The sequence below is a fragment of the Trachypithecus francoisi genome, unplaced genomic scaffold, assembly GCF_009764315.1.
Source record: "Trachypithecus francoisi isolate TF-2019V2 unplaced genomic scaffold, Tfra_2.0 Lachesis_group12, whole genome shotgun sequence".
In the NCBI taxonomy this organism is placed as follows: domain Eukaryota; kingdom Metazoa; phylum Chordata; class Mammalia; order Primates; family Cercopithecidae; genus Trachypithecus; species Trachypithecus francoisi.
In genome coordinates this window covers 14,968,235-14,983,605 of record NW_022681457.1, presented here as the reverse complement: position 1 = coordinate 14,983,605, position 15,371 = coordinate 14,968,235, and the positions used below count along the sequence as shown (strand labels likewise).

Here is a 15,371-nt window from a genome sequence, read left to right as displayed (position 1 = left end):
TAGACATAGTGGTGCACACCTGTAGTCCCAGCTACTCAGGAGGCTGAGGCAGGAGAATCTCTTAAACCCAGGTGGTAGAGGTTGCAGTGAGCCGAGATTGCGCCATTGCACTCCAGCCTGGCCAACAAGTGAAACTCTGTCTCAAAAAATAAAAAAATGAAATTAAAAAAATTAGTCAGGCGTGGTGGTGTGCACCTGTAATCCCAGCTACTCAGGAGGCTGGGTGACACAGTGAGACTCTGTCTCAAAAAAAAAAAAGTAAAAAAATACTTTAAAAAATTCTGATAAAAATGTTTATACATAGAGGCTGTGGGTGGTGGCTCATGCCTATAATCCCAACACTTTGGGAGGCCGAGGCAGGTGGCTCACTTGAGCCAGGAGTTCAAGACCAACCTGGGCAACACGGTAAAACCCTGTCTCTACTAAAAACAGAAAAATTAGTTGGGCATGGTGGCATGCGCGTGTAGTCCCAGTTACTCGGGAGGCTGAGGCAGAAGAATCACTTGAACCTGGAAGGCAGAAGTTGCAGCGAGCCAAGATCATGCCACTGCACTCCAGCCTGGGCGACAGAGCAAGATTCTGTCTCAAAATGAATGAATGAATGAATGAATGAGGTAGAAATTTATGCAGTGTGCATCTCCAAAATACACTGTTACTTGAAAAACACACACAAGGGAACAGTGTATATACTATGCATTTTTTAAAACGGGATAGAGGGGGTAGGTATATATGCTTGTATGTGTACAGAATGACCCAGGAAGACCACCCAAAAAAACGGCTAATGCTGGTTGCATCAGGAGAGAAGAATGAGGGAGCAGGAGTTGGAAAGCAAGCAGGGAGGGATGGAAAGGGTGAGGGGAGATTTTCTTTTTAGCGTATACCCTTTTGCCCCTTTTGAATTTCGCACTATATGCATATAATACCCATTCAGAAAGCAAATACAATAAAATCACAATGGCCAGGTTGTGGCTCTGTCTGTAATCCCTGTAATCCCAGCTATGCAGGAAGCTGTCTTCAAAAAGCTTAAAAAAAAAAAAAAAAATTAGTTGGGTGTGGTGGTGTGCACCTATAGTTCTAGCTACTCAGGAGGCCAAGTTGGGGGATCACTTGAGATCAACAGTTCAAGACCAGCCTTGGCAACATAGTGAGACTCCATTAAAAAAAAAAAATCAAATAGAAATAATAAAACCATAATAGTTATCTCAATACAACAGAATACTATACAGAAATGACAATAGGCCAGGCGCAGTGGCTCATGTCTGTAATCCCAAGGGTTTAAGAAGCTGAGGCAGGAGGAATGCTTGAGCCCAGGAGTTCAAGACCAGCCTAGACAATACAGTGAGATCTCATCTCTGCAAAAAATACAAAAATTAGCCTGGATGGCCGGGCGCGGTGGCTCAAGCCTGTAATCCCAGCACTTTGGGAGGCCGAGACGGGTGGATCACGAGGTCAGGAGTTCGAGACCATCCTGGCTAACACGGTGAAACCCCGTCTCTACTAAAAAATACAAAAAACTAGCCGGGCGAGGTGGCGGGCGCCTGTAATCCCAGCTACTCCGGAGGCTGAGGCAGGAGAATGGCGTAAACCCGGGAGGCGGAGCTTGCAGTGAACTGAGATCCGGCCACTGCACTCCAGCCTGGGCGACAGAGCGAGACTCCGTCTCAAAAAAAAAAAAAAAAATTAGCCTGGAGAAGTGGCACATTCCTGTAGTCCCAGCTATTCAGGAGGCTAAGGTGGGAGGACCGCTTGAGCCCGGGAGGTTGAGCCTGCAGTGAGCTGAGATGGTGACACTGCACTCCAGCCTAGGTGACAGAGTGAGCCCCTGTCTCAAAAAAAAAAAAAAAAAAAAAAGACAATAGGAGTTGGGCACAGTGGCTCATGCCTGTAATTCCAGCACTTTGGGAGGCTGAGGCAGGTGGATCACCAGAGGTCAGGAGTTCAAGACCAGCCTGACCAACATGGTAAAAACCTGTCTCTACTAAATACAAAAAATTAGCCGGGCATGGTGCTCAGCATGCCTGTAATCCCAGCTACTTGGGAGGCTGAGGCAAGATAATCACTTGAACCTGGGAGGCGGAGATTGCAGTGAGCTGAGATTGTGCCATTGCACTCCAGCCAGGACAATAAGAGCAAAACTCCATCTCAGAGAGAGAAAAAACAAACAAAAAAAATCACAATAAACCATCTGCAGCTACACTCAATGATATAGATGAAATGAACAAACATAACAAGGGAAGCCAGACAAGAAAAGTTTATACCACACGATTCCATTTTGTATGCAATTCAAAATCAGGCAAAATGAATCCATGCTGTTAACAATCAGGACAGTGGTCACCCTTGCAGAGGTACTGACAGGAAGAACCTGAGAGAACTGCTGGGGGCTAGGCATGTTCTGTGGCTCTGTGCTGCATCTGGGTGTGGAGTAGACAGGGCTGCAGTTTGCGAAGAGTCACTGAGCTATACGCTTACTTACACCTTCACTTCACTCTATGTATGTTACACGTCAAAAAACAGTAAAAACAAATTTAAAACACCACAGTGGCAAACTGAATGACTAGAAAACCAATGACAATCAAAAATGACCATAGGCCCTACTGCTGATGAACATTTTCTTCTAAAAATGACACACCTCCAGTGACACACAGGAGTTATATCTGGATCTTATCCAAGCCACCCCTCCAGCCCAGGAGTAGTTAGCAATGAGGTTGGCATTTCCCTCTGGGAGCAGGTGATGAGCTGGCAACAGAGCCTTCTGTGGCTACTGCAAACAATCAGGTGTGTGGGGCTGTCATAAGCAGATGGCTAAGCCCCATGTGGTAAGATCCAGATGTTGCGTAACAATGATTAGAGGAGAAAATGCAGGGTAGTAGAAGAACCCACAGATGTGGCCAGGTGCAGTGGCTCATGCCTGTAATGCCAGCACTTTGGGAGGCCAAGGCAGGAGGACTGCTTGAGCCCAGGAGTCCGAGACCAGCCTGGGCAACACAGTGAGATCCCATCTCTACGAAAAATTTTTTAAATTAGCTGGGCCTGGTGGCACGCACCTGTAGTCCCAGCTATTCAGGAGGCTGAGGTGGGAGGATTGCCTGGGCCCAGGAGGTTGAGGCTACAGTGAGCCATGACTTTGCATCTGCACTCCAACCTGGGCAAGAGAGTGAGACCTGTCTCAAAACATAACAAAACAACCCAGAGATAAGGCTGCTGCCTTGGTGGCCAGAAATTTCTGCCTTATCAGTTACGTCAAAATAATCAAAATTAGCATTTGATGAATCCAGAGTAACCCCACATATTAGTCATTGACAGACAGATGCAAGCAGTCATTCTAAAGAGTCTCTGACGTGGAAGAAGTTAACAAAATAACTGTTGTAATGCTGGTCTCCCACTCCTGTGTGTGGCCCCTGCAGTTGATGGTCAACATGGAGCCAGTAGGATCCTGTGAAGGCCTAAGGCAGATCCTGTCCCTCCTCTGCTCGGAGCCCTCCAGTGGCTCCTATCTCACCCGGAGTAAAAGCTCAAGTCTTTTCAATGGCTTTCCAGGCCGTAAGTGGTTTTTTAGGGGCTCCCAGTCCTACCCTGTTACCTCATCTCCTACCTCTCTCCCCCTGGCTGACTCCACCCCAGCCACACTGGCCTCTTTGCTGTCACAAGCCAGCTTCAGAGTCTTTTCCCTAGATACATACATAGCTCATGTTGCTCAAATGTCCCCTTTTCAGGGAGGCCTTCCCCGATCCTATGAGTTAAATAAAAATCCTTGCCATGCTCCAGCTCCAGCTGGGGCACTCTCATTCCCCTTCCTTAAGTTCCTCCACAGCACTCATCATCCAACATATGTTTTACTGACTCATTTGTCAGTCTTTCCCTACTAACGTGAAAGCTCCACAAGACTGAATTTCTTTTGTTTTTAAGAGACAGCATCTCGCTGTTGCCCAGGCTGGAGTGCAATGATGCCATCATAGCTCACTACAGCCTTGATCTTCCAGGCTCAAGTGATCCTCTCGCCTCAGCCTCCGGAGTAGCTGGGACCACAGGCATGGGCCACCACGCTTGACAAATTTTTGTATTTTTAGTAGAGATGAGGTTTCCCTGTGTTGCGCAAGCTGGTCTCGAACTGCTAGGCTCAATGACCCTTCACCTTGGCCTCCCAAAGTGCTGGGATTATAGGCGTGAGCTGCTGCACCCCACTGAGAGTGAATATTTTTTGTCTTCTGCTGTGTACTGCTGTATTAAAACAGTGCTTGGCCTACAGAAGGCACTTAATAAATACTTGACTAAAGAAATGAGTGAATGAACAAATAAATCCATCATCTACCCCCGAGTCTATAGGTTCTTTTCCTGCACTGACAACTTCCACATTCTGTCTCCAGCTCCACATGTAATCCCTAACTGCCTCCTGGATGCCGCCCGTTGACTATCCCAAAGTCACATCAAACCTGGACATCCCAATTGAAACACATCACCTTCCTAAGCTGCTCCCTCTGGGGTCTACCATGTTGGTGACAGCTGCAATACTCCCTCAGTCTCTCCCAGGCCAGGGACAGATTCTGTCTCTTCTGCCTCCAGTCACTCTGTTTCCACAGCAACTGGGGTAACAGAATGAAATGTGATTTTGCTGGAGTCACCTGATCATAAGAGAGCCCAGCGGAATCATCACCCAGTAAGTAATAAAAACACGAATCCCTCCCTCTACACAAACACCTACTTGTTGACAGAGCACTTGTACATACATTATGTCACCGAATTTTCACAACTCCGGCCTGGATGTCATTATTCTCAGACATGAGAAAACAGGTTAGAGAAATGAAACAATTTGCTTGAGGTCACCGAGTAAGAGGAAGAGCTGGGGGCTTGAATCTAGGTCCTAAGACTAAAACTGTCAGCAACCTGTACCTACCACAGTTTAAAAGACTGAGGTCGGGTACAGTGGCTCACGCCTGTAATCTCAACATTTTGGGAGGCCAAGGTGGGTGGATCACTTAAATTAGCATTTGGTGCTAATTTGCCTTGAACTCCTGAGGTCAGGAGTTCAAGACCAGCCTAGCCAACATGGCGAAACTCCGTCTCTACTATAAATACAAAAATTAGCCAGGCATGGTGGCACATGCCTGTAAATTCCAGCTACTCAGAAGGCTGAGGCATGAGAATCACTTGGACCTGGGAAGTGGAGGCCATTAGTTGACAGGCAGTAAACATTGACATCAATTGGGATGGACTAGATGACGTTACAATAACAAAGGAGTCCCTAATCTCAGTGGTTTGAAACCACAAAGTTGTATTAACTTACACTGTAATAATGCTGTGTAACAAATTATCCTAAAACTGAGACCTTTTTTTTTTTTTTTTTGAGACAGTCTCACTCTGTCTCCCAGGCTGGAGTGCAGTGAAACCATCACAGTTCACTGCAGCCTCAACCTTATGGGTTTAATCGATCCTCCCCACTCAGCCTCCCTAGTAGCTGGGACTACAGGCATGTGCCACCACGCCCAGCTATTTCTTGTATTTTTTTGTAGAGATAGGGTTTCCCCATGTTACCCAGGCTGGACTCAGTTTACTCCTGGGTTCAAGCGATCCACCCACCTCGACCTCCCAACATGAAAACTGAGACTTACACCAACAAGCATTCTTCTAAGAGTTCATGGGATGGCTGCTTTGGCTGCAGTTTGGAAGGATTCAGGTCTCTTCCATGAGATTTCAGTTTTCTGGGATTAGCAGTAACCTGACAAATGTTCTCATGGCAGATCATGGGAGCACAAAAGCCAAGTGCATTTAAGGCCCTTGCTGAAGTTAGATGTGCTGAAATTCCATTAAGTAAATCATGTGGTCAAACCCATCAATAGAGCAGGGAAATATACTCCCCCTCCAGTGGGAGGGAGAGGAGTGGATATTTGCTGAATGACTGCCCATTCAAAAAAGGTTAATTTTTCCTTCACGCTAGCACTATCCACAGAGTGTTCTGCTCCTTATAGTCATAAACCAGCCCCCAGGCCAGGAACGATGACTCACACCTGTCATCCCAGCACTTTGGGAGGTTGAAGCAGGAGAACTGCTTGAGTCCAGGAGTTTGAGACCAGCCTGGAAACATGGTGGAAACCCTGTCTCTAAAAAAATACAAAAAAAACTAGCCAGGCATGTTGGCGCACACCTGCAGTCCCAGCTACTCAGGAGGCTGAGGCAGGAGGATCACTTGAGCCCAGGAGGTAGAGGCTGCAGTGAACCAAGCCAAGATCGTGCCACTGCACTATAGCCTGGGAACAGAGTGAGACTCTGTCTCAATAGATAAATAAAAGATTGACTGTCAGGCAAGTTGTATAACTTCTTTGGGCCTCAGTTTCCTCATATGTAAAAGTGGGGATAACAGAGCTTGCCTGTTGGGGTTTATGAGGACTCAATGAGCTAATCCACGTGAGTGAGGTGTGTAGAGCAGTGACTGGCAGGCAATGTTGAATAATGTTAGCTCTCATTATTATTCTTTTATTTTTTATATTTTGGGGGTCTCGCTCTGATGCCCAGGCTGGAGTGCAGTGGCGCAATCTCAGCTCACTACTGCCTCCATCTCCTGGGCTCAAGCAATTCTCTCACCTCAGACTCCCCAGTAGCTGGGATTACAGGTGCACACCACCATGCTCAGCTAATTTATAAAATTTTGGTAGAGATGACATCTTACTATACTGCCCAGGCTGGTCTCAAACTCCTGGGCTCATGCGATTCTCCAGCTTCGGCCTCCCAAAGTGCTGGGACTACAGGTGTGAACCACCACACCTGGCCTATTATTCTTAAAAAAAAAAAAAAAAAGTATTTATTTTAATAAAAATAGAGACAGGGTCTTGATATGTTGCCCAGGCTGGTCTGGAACTCCTGAACTCAAGCAGTCCTCCCATCTCAGCCTCTGAAAGTGCTGGGATTACAGGCATGAGCCACGACATCCAGCCAGTTTCCCCTTCTTTAAAGCGGAGTTGATTGGCTTAGATGACCTTCCTGGACACCTTCCAGCCCCGAGCCCACTGGCTGCAGGAGGCAGGGTACGTGGCAATGATTCATTTTGTTCCAGCTGAGGAAACTGAAACCCAGAAAGTAGAAGCCACCAGCCCAGGATCACACACTGGTTCCTATGGTCATCCTGGACCTAATCCTTGGGTCTCCTTTGCTGTCTGCTGAGGGGCACAGGGATTATGCCGCCCATTTTCCAAGTAAGGAAGCTGAGGCCCAGCAAAGAAAGTGACTCAACGCATTGCTAGTTGGTTCAGGCGCAGAATCTGGTACCCCGGACTCCAGACTCCTAGTGAGGAGGAGGTGGGGTGGCAGGATCACCTGTAGGACCACAGAGATGGTCTTCTCGCCTGCCTTGGCTGCCCGCCATTTTCGGTAAGTGTCTGCCTTGAGAAGATTTTCTGCACAGTGAGTCTGGAAACAACAGTGGGAGAGAAGAATTAGAGCACAGAAATGACAGCTAAGCCTCCAGCTCTCAGATGATTCCTTTGAGTCCTCCCAAGGCCTCTACGATCCTCCAGACTTAAGCTCTCCCGTTAATCCCCCACACCCTGCCTGGAGTTTCCCTTACAACACTTTCCCGTGGAAGTTCACCTACGGGCTCTCCAAGAACGCTTTCCTTATTCCTCCTTTTCTCTCCGGAAGTTCGTTCCCTAGACGCCGGAACGTCCCTAATTCAACATCTCTCCACAATTCACTTTTAGCCTCCTGGAAATCCCCCCATGACTCTCCTTAGACTTCCAAGAAGAACCCCAAGAGTTCTTTTAAGAGTTGTCCTAATTAATTCCCTCACGTCTTCCAACCTCCCCCATGCAGGTCCCTCACCGAGTCCTGGCTGCTGCAGGACACGACATGGCGGAGGCGGATCTCCGGCATGTCAACGTCGTGGGCTTCGCCTGGCCAGAAGGATGAGGTAGGGTCTGGGGTCCGAGAGGCAGAGAGGGTGGGAGAGGGTGGGAGAGGGTGGGGTGCGCCCTGCGCGGGCTGAAGTGCGCAAGCGCGCGAGGCTTGGGCCTTTCAAACCCCGGCGCGCCGGAGCTGGCGTCGACACTGCGCAAGCCCAGTCGCGCCTCTCCACAGCGAGAAGAGCGCTGCGTTCCTTAGCAACGAGCGTTCCCTCCAACCCCGCCTCCCTCTGTCACACACCCTCGCTCTAGCCCCGCCTCCCGATGACGTCCGCACCTTGCTTTCTAGGCGCCTAGCAACAGAAGCGACCTCCGGGATTGGTGTCTAGAAGAAATTCGCCATTCTCATTGGACGATGCAGTCGCCGCTCACACTGGAGCCTAGAAAGCAAATCTTTTTGCTGTATTATTATTATTTATTTTATTATTTTTTAAAATTTTTTGTTGAAACGGGGTCTTGCTCTCTCACCCAGGATGGAGTGCAGTGGCAGGATCTCGGCTTTCTGCAACCTCTGTCTCCTGGGGCCAAGGGATCCCCCCACTTCAGCCTCCTAAGTAGCTGGGATTACAGGCACTCGCCACCACATTCGGCTGATTTTTGTATTTTTTGTGGAAACACGGGGTGAGGGGGCGGCGGGTCTTGCTATGTTGCCCAGACTGGTCTCGAACTCCTGCGCTCAAGCGATCCACCTGCCTCGGCCTCTCAAAGTGCTGGAACTACAGGCCTGAGCCACCGCACCGGGCTAGGACAGCAAATCTGAGTGAATTTTCGTAGTTTCCTAGGGAACCTGGATTCTACGCAACAGGATCTCCTCAAACGGCTCAGGCGGCTGCACTCTTCATTCTGTCCCCCTGCTCCACCCCCCCCACACACACACATACACACACACGCGCGCTCGCGCGCGCGAAAAAAAAAAATCAGATCTCTCTCAGCCTTATGCCTGAGGCCAAAAGAGAAGGGTTCAGCGTCCTAAATATAACGCAAAGTATGTGCCCAACCCCCACCCCCCCCACACACACACACCCCTATCCTGGAGTTCATCCACAAAAGCCTCAGTTTCCCAATATGTAGACTGTGGGCATCTGTCTTTTACTACGCCCGCCTATGGCTGCTGACAGGCATCCCCTCTGTTCATTTGGTCCCTTGGAAACCCAAGGGTGCAGCCCGGGGTGGGGTCGCAACTGGAGACAGCCCAAACATACAAGGAGTGTGAGCCAAGCACATGAAGAGAAGGGAAGGGAGACAAGGCACCCCGCACCCACAGGACCAGCCTGGACATGCTGGGTGCTCCCAGGTGGGGCCCTATCCACACTGGGTGCTTCCTTGGGAGGAGAGGGAAAGAGAGAGAAGGAGAGGGCATCCCAGTTCTCGCAGCCACTGGGAATCAAGTGACCCAACTCCGTCTTGGTCTTCAAGCAAACAAACAAACAAACAAAAATGGGCCGTGGGAAGGTGAGAAGTCAGGGTAGTGACTTTCTGGGTTCTAATGGAAGAGGGGGCTAGAAGCCCAGACTCCTGGGGTATCCATGGAGGTGGGGGGCTGGGCACAAGATGCCCAGGTCACTTTGGATTCTGGTTCCGCCTTCCCAACCTGGAGGCCACAGAGGACTGCCCTAGGTTCTGACCTCAGCTATTTCTCCCCGCAGGGTGAATGTGGGTACGGACCCGCCCCTCCTTAGCTTCCTATAAAAGCTGGGGACCAGGTACTGCCGATACACACACCATGAGGCCCTCCAGGAGACAAGGGACCCTTCTGCTGGACTTCGTGCTGCTCTGCACCCTCCTGGGTCTTGGTAAGTGACAAGGGACCTGGACTCTCTCTGGGACCTCAGGAAGAGAGAGGTCCCAGACAGAGAGAAAGAGAGAGAGAGCCTTCAGCAAGTCCTCAAGGTGAATGGGGAGACATTCTGGAAATTCAGATTTATGGAAGAGGTCAAGGGTAAAGGAAGAGAAAGCCTGGGGGTCCCAGAAAAGAAAAGCTCCTGTGATTGGATCCCTGAGAGAGGGGCTTGGTGGGCTCTGAATCCTCCATCCTTCAGGAAGGATCCCAAATACATCTCAATTCTAGGAAATCAGATGAAAGCATGTCTGGAAAGGGAAATCTTTTAAAAATATAATTTTTTAAAAGAGGGAGAAGGTCTGGTGCGGTGTCTTATGCCTCTAACCCTAGCATTTTAAGAGGCCGAGGCGGGTGGATCACTTGAGGTCAGGAGTTCGAGACCAGCCTGGCCAACATGGTGAAACCCTGTCTTTACTAAAAATACAAAAAAAGTTAGCTGAGTGTGGTGGTGGGTGCCTGTAATCCTAGCTACTTGGGAGGCTGAGGTGGGAGGATTGCTTGAACCCGGGAGGCAAAGGTTGCAGTGAGCCAAGATCGCACCACTGCACACCCCAGTCTGGGTGACAGAGCAAAACTCCATCTCAAAAAAATAAATTAATATAATATATATTTTTTTAAAGAGGGAGAGAGATTTCCTTTCTCCTTAGACTAAGAAGTTCAGGCCCCAGTCCCCTCCTCCCCTGCACACAGGAGTCCGGGCAAGCCTCACTTTCCCCAGGATCCAAGTATCTGGGCCCCTAGATTTCCCCTCTCTCATGACCAAGAAGTTCAAGTCCTCTGCCCTCCTGGTCCTCACTCTCCCTCCTTGACCTGGGATGCAGACCCCAGCCTCAGGGCCCCCTGCCTGAGCTCCCGCTGTCTGCAAGACCTACGTGATACCTTCAAGGAGGAGAATCCCACATTCAGGAACCAGCTGGACCTGAAGTTTCACAAAAGTCCATGGAAACCTCCACCACAACCCCTCCCTACCCCTGAGCTTTCTCAGAGGACCCTGGCATCTAAAATGCCCAGCCATGTAATTAGGCAAACAGGCTTCATGGTGGAGTCGCTTCCCGTCCCTGGAAGCAGCTTTGCTGGCATCACCACTGCTTCTTCGTCCTACTCTGGACAGTTCCTTGGGCAGCAGTCAACATCCTGACCATGAAAAACCAGGGAGCTGCTGGTCCCTCCTCTCTCAGGACACAAAAGTCCTAAGTCAAAGTCGTGGTCCGAAGACCACACCACCCATGACTACAGCCTCACCTTCTGTCTACACTGCAGGGTGCCCACTACGCTGCGAAATATGTAAGGCGCCCGGAAGCAGGTGCCATGGCCAAATGAGGACCTGCAGCAGTGACAAGGACACGTGCATGCTCCTGGTGGGGAAGGCTACTTCAAGTAAGACGATGTGGCCTGGGACCTGGTGGGGAGATGGGGTGTACCTTCAGGGTGGAAGAGACTACCATGCTGAGGGGGGATCATCACGGTTCTCAAGATGGGGAAGCATGGGAAGAAATCAGTGGAGAGCAGGAAAGAGGGAAAGACCATCATGAGATGGAGGGAAGAGAAATAAATGGTGTGATGGAAATCATTATTGTCACGGGATTCTGAAAATCAGACTGTCCTAAAGAGAAGGAAAATGGGGGGGAGGGGTGAGAGTTAATAGACTTTCTTAGGCAGAAGAGGGGTAAGGAAAGATATTGTCGGGGGGGGGCAGAGAAATAGTGAGAGGGGAAGAATCTAACCGGCAGGAGGTGGAAATGGTGGAGAGTGGATAGAGAAGGAAGAGGCTGGGCTGGGGTGGGAGAGTGTAAAAAGGAAGAGGTCATTCCTGGCAGAGGGAGGAGAGATGATGTTGGAGTGTTGAGTAGTGGGAGAGACAGAAAAGGGACCACCCCAAACAGGAGAGGGACGATAACCTTGAAGTATGGAGCAAACCATTTTTTTTCTTTTTTGAGACGGAGTCCCGCTCTGTCACCCAGGATGAAGTGCAGTGGCACGATCTCTGCTCACTGCAACCTCTGCTTCCCGGGTTAAAGTGATTCTCCTGCCTCAGCCTCCTGAGCAGCTGGAATTACAGGTGCGTGCCACCATGCCTGGCTAATTTTTGTGTTTTTTAGTAGAGGCGGGGTTTCGCCATGTTGGCCAGCCTGGTCTCCAACTCCTGACCTCAAGTGATCCTCCTACCTTGGCCTCCCAAAGTGCTGGGATTACAGGCGTGAGCCACCGTGCCTGGCTGAGCAAATCATCTTAAAGAGGAGAAGCAGAGACAGGGAGGGGGAGATGTGGATGAGCAAAATGAAAGGGAGGCCAGGCATGGTGGTTCACGCCTGTAATCCCAACACTTTGGGAGGTTGAGATGGGAGGATCGCTTAAGCCCAGGAGTTTGAGATCAGCCTGGACAACAAAAAGAGATCCCATCTCTAAAGAAAAAAAAAAAAGAAAGAAAAGAAAATAAAAAACTTAGTTGTGCATGGTGGCACATGCCTGTAGTCCCAGCCACTTGGGAGGCTGAGACAGGAGGATCACTTGAGCTTGGCAGATCGAGGCTCAGTAAGCTAAGTGCACACCACTGCACTCCAGCCTGGGTGACAGAGGGAAACCTGTCTCAGAAAATAAAATGGAAGAGAGAAGATGGGCATGAGTTAAATGAAAGAGACCACCCCAGACCTGAAAAAGAATGGAGGAGAAAGGGAGCAATGGAAGAGACCAATGGGGAACAGGGATGTTTATACAAAGCTGAAAGAGACTTTTAGTCACAGGAGGCGAGAAGGTGAGGCCTGGTGAGGGAATGAAGGTGACTTCGGGTGCAGGGAGAAACCACTGGTCGGGAGGGGCTATGAAAGGAAAGTGAGATAGAAGATCACCCAGCCAGCGTTAGTGGGTTAGGGAACGACCTGAAAGGCTTGAAGAGACCTCCCCCATCCCGACATAGAAGAGGAAACGCACCCTGGGGAAGGGAGGAGAGGGAGCTGGGGGACCCCCTTGATGGGGTAAAGGGGGAACCAGTGAATTGGGTAGGAAGAGACCACCACATGGTGGGGAGGGGGAAGGCCGGGGACGCTGGAAGAACCCACCTTAAACATAGACCTGAATATAGCTAAGAGGGGCAGCAAGAGACCCTCGATGGGAGGTCTGAGGAGTGACCATGGCAGGATCTGAGAGAGGAGGATGCCTGTTGCTGGGACTGGGGTTCATTGGAAGAGACTACGGGGTGGGCGGGGGTTGGTGGGGAGTTGTGGAGGCTGGAAGAGACCATTTCATGAAGGCATGGGGGTGGCCATAGGCGGCCTGAAATAGAGCAATCCTGGCAGGACAGGGAGAGATGGGTGGCCGTGGGTGGGGTCGGGTGGAAGGGACCACATCCGGCAGGCTGAGGTTGGCAATGGGGAGCTGGAAGAGACCACCAAAGGCCGACTAGGGGCTCTGGCAGCAGGAGGGAGGGCTACCTAAGAAACCACTCCAGGCCATGCATCAGACAGATTAGGCCGCATGGCTCTAGGGGGCTTGAAAGAGACCACCCTGGCCAGGCGGGCGCAATGGCTCCTGCCTGTAATCCCAGCACTTTGGGAGGCCCAGGAGGGCGGATCACCTGAGGTCAGGAGTTCGAGACTAGCCTGGCCAACATGGTGAAACCCTGTCTCTACTAAAAATACAAAAAAATAGCTGGGCATGGTGGCAGTCGCCTGTGATCGCAGCTACTCGGGAGGTGGAGGTTGCAGTGAGTGAGATCGCTCCATTGCACTCCAGCCTGGGTGACTCCGTCTAAAAAAAGAAAGAAAAACAAAAAAGAGACCACCCCAGGAAGTTGTGGGGTTGGGGAGGCCTAGGGTTAGGCGAGACCTTGAGGCAGGGGTTGAGGCCAGGGAGTGGTCAGCCAGCACCATACCGCCCGTCCCCATCCCACAGAGGGCAAGGAGTGGGTGCACACCTACAAGGGTTGCATCAGGTCCCAGGACTGCTACTCCGGCGTTGTATCCACCACCATGGGCCCCAAGGACTACATGGTAACCAGATCCTTCTGCTGCCAGAGCGACGGCTGCAACAGTGCCTTTTTGTCCGGTAAGAGCCCGTGGTGTGTGGTGTGTGCTCTGGCTCTCCATTGACCTTTGCTGTAGCCACTTGCCGGCTCTGAGCCTGCTTCCTTACCTGTAAAATGCAGTGTCTGTTAGCAACCCTGGTGTTCCCCGGGTTGTTGGGAGGTTGGGGGGACGGTTTAAACATCCCTAATTCACCTTACACTTCATCCTCATCCTCAGTTCCCTTGACCGATCGTACTGAGAATGGCCTGATGTGCCCTGCCTGCACTGCAACCTTCAGGGACAAATGCATGGGGCCCATGACCCGCTGTACTGGTCAGGAAAACCACTGCATCTCCTTATCTGGACACGTGCAGGCTGGTGAGTGGTGCCTGGATCTCTCCAGAAGGAAACAGAACTAGAGGCCCAAACTTCTAGGTTCCATGGGAGGCGAGGGTTCCAGAGAAGTGGGTGAGGATGTGTTCTGGGATTATGAGGAAGAAGGGGCTGAGGTCTCTGATTCCAGTCTGAAATCTCCCTTTCAGGTATCTTCAAACCCAGATTTGCCATGCGGGGCTGTGCTACAGAGAGTATGTGTTTCGCCAAGCCTGGTGCTGAACTGCCCACAGGCACCCACGTCCTCTTCCTCCACCATACAGAGTGCACTCATTCCCCCGGGAAAGCTATCTGAACCGAGGAAGATATACGTGGTGTGAAGTCCCCATTTGTCCTCAGGCTGTAACTCCCCGTGTGCCTATAAAGAAGTTAATAGAGTGAGCCTGAGTCCTTGTGGTGTGATGTATCTTGAGGAGATAGAATGCAGGAAATAGGGGGTCTCAATCCTCATTTCAAATCCCCTCCTTTTGAGGGAGAAAGAAGGCCCTGCCTTCTTTCTTTCTTTTTTTTTCAGACAGGGTCTTACTCTGTCACCCAGGCTGTAGTTCAGTGGTACATTCAAAGCTCACTGCGGCCTCAACCTCCCGGGCTCAAGTGATTCTCCCACCTCAGCCTCCCTAGTAGCTGGGACTACAGGCATGCACCACCATGCCCGGTGATTCTCCCACGTCAGTCTCCCTAGTAGCTGGGACTACAAGCGTGCACCACCACGCCCTGCTAATTTTTTATTTTTTGTAGCAACAGGGTTTCACTACGTTTCCCAGGCTGGTCTTGAACTCCTGGGCTCAAGCGATCCTTGGCCTCCCAAAGTGCTGGGAGGACAAGGTGTGAGTCACCATACCTGGTGGCCCTGCCTTTTATGAAGGAATTACTCTTTGCCAGGTCCCTGTGCTGTGTTTTCCATGCTGTACCTCATTTCATGATCATAACAACTCTGTGAGGTTGATATTATTATCCCCACTCTACAGATGAACAAACTGAGGCATAGATTGTGGGTGTCATTTGCCTTCGGTCAAACAACTAGGGAGGATCAGAACCTTGATTTGAACCCAAGTCTGGTATACTTCAGAGTCCATGATTATCTCTCTCAATTAACTGCTTCCTCTTTTTGCCTCAATGTTCATGTCTGCAAAATGTAGATATTAATAGTTATAACCTCAAGGTTGTTGTAAGAGTCAAATGAAAGACAATTTAAAAAGCGCCTAGTGCAATGCCTAGCACCTTTAAGACCATGTGGATTCTAAAGAC

At 50.2% G+C, this 15,371-nt stretch overlaps 2 protein-coding genes across 4 annotated transcripts in view; one reads left to right on the top strand and one right to left on the bottom strand.

The window, feature by feature from the left end:
• The window catches only part of XRCC1 (X-ray repair cross complementing 1), a 33,906-nt gene extending 25,827 nt beyond the window's left edge, over positions 1–8,079 (bottom strand). Inside the window, exons 1-2 of one of the 3 annotated variants that reach the window (XM_033224881.1) lie at positions 7,810–8,079; positions 7,306–7,398 (exon numbers count right to left, since the gene is read on the bottom strand). In XM_033224881.1, the coding sequence (XP_033080772.1) occupies positions 7,306–7,398; positions 7,810–7,860 (144 nt within the window). In that variant the 5' untranslated portion in view covers positions 7,861–8,079. The remainder of the gene's footprint in view (positions 1–7,305; positions 7,399–7,809) is intronic. The other 2 variants (XM_033224886.1, XM_033224885.1) reach the window with 2 other exon arrangements.
• Positions 8,080–8,791: 712 nt separating this feature from the next.
• On the top strand, positions 8,792–14,510 carry PINLYP (phospholipase A2 inhibitor and LY6/PLAUR domain containing). The gene is made up of 6 exons (XM_033224888.1): positions 8,792–9,341; positions 9,536–9,682; positions 10,990–11,106; positions 13,618–13,770; positions 13,968–14,108; positions 14,273–14,510. Exons 2-6 carry the CDS (start codon positions 9,541–9,543, stop codon positions 14,416–14,418), a joined length of 699 nt encoding a protein of 232 aa, XP_033080779.1. The 5' UTR covers positions 8,792–9,341; positions 9,536–9,540; the 3' UTR covers positions 14,419–14,510.
• Positions 14,511–15,371: the final 861 nt, after the last annotated feature.

Bases quoted from the DNA above. Each gene is read 5' to 3' on its own strand.
- PINLYP (XM_033224888.1), top strand. From the start codon at position 9,541: ATGTGGGTACGGACCCGCCCCTCCTTAGCTTCCTATAAAAGCTGGGGA. The intron at 9,683-10,989 runs GTAAGTGACAAG...TCTACACTGCAG, and splicing joins CTGCACCCTCCTGGGTCTTG to GGTGCCCACTACGCTGCGAA. The intron at 14,109-14,272 runs GTGAGTGGTGCC...TCTCCCTTTCAG, and splicing joins ATCTGGACACGTGCAGGCTG to GTATCTTCAAACCCAGATTT.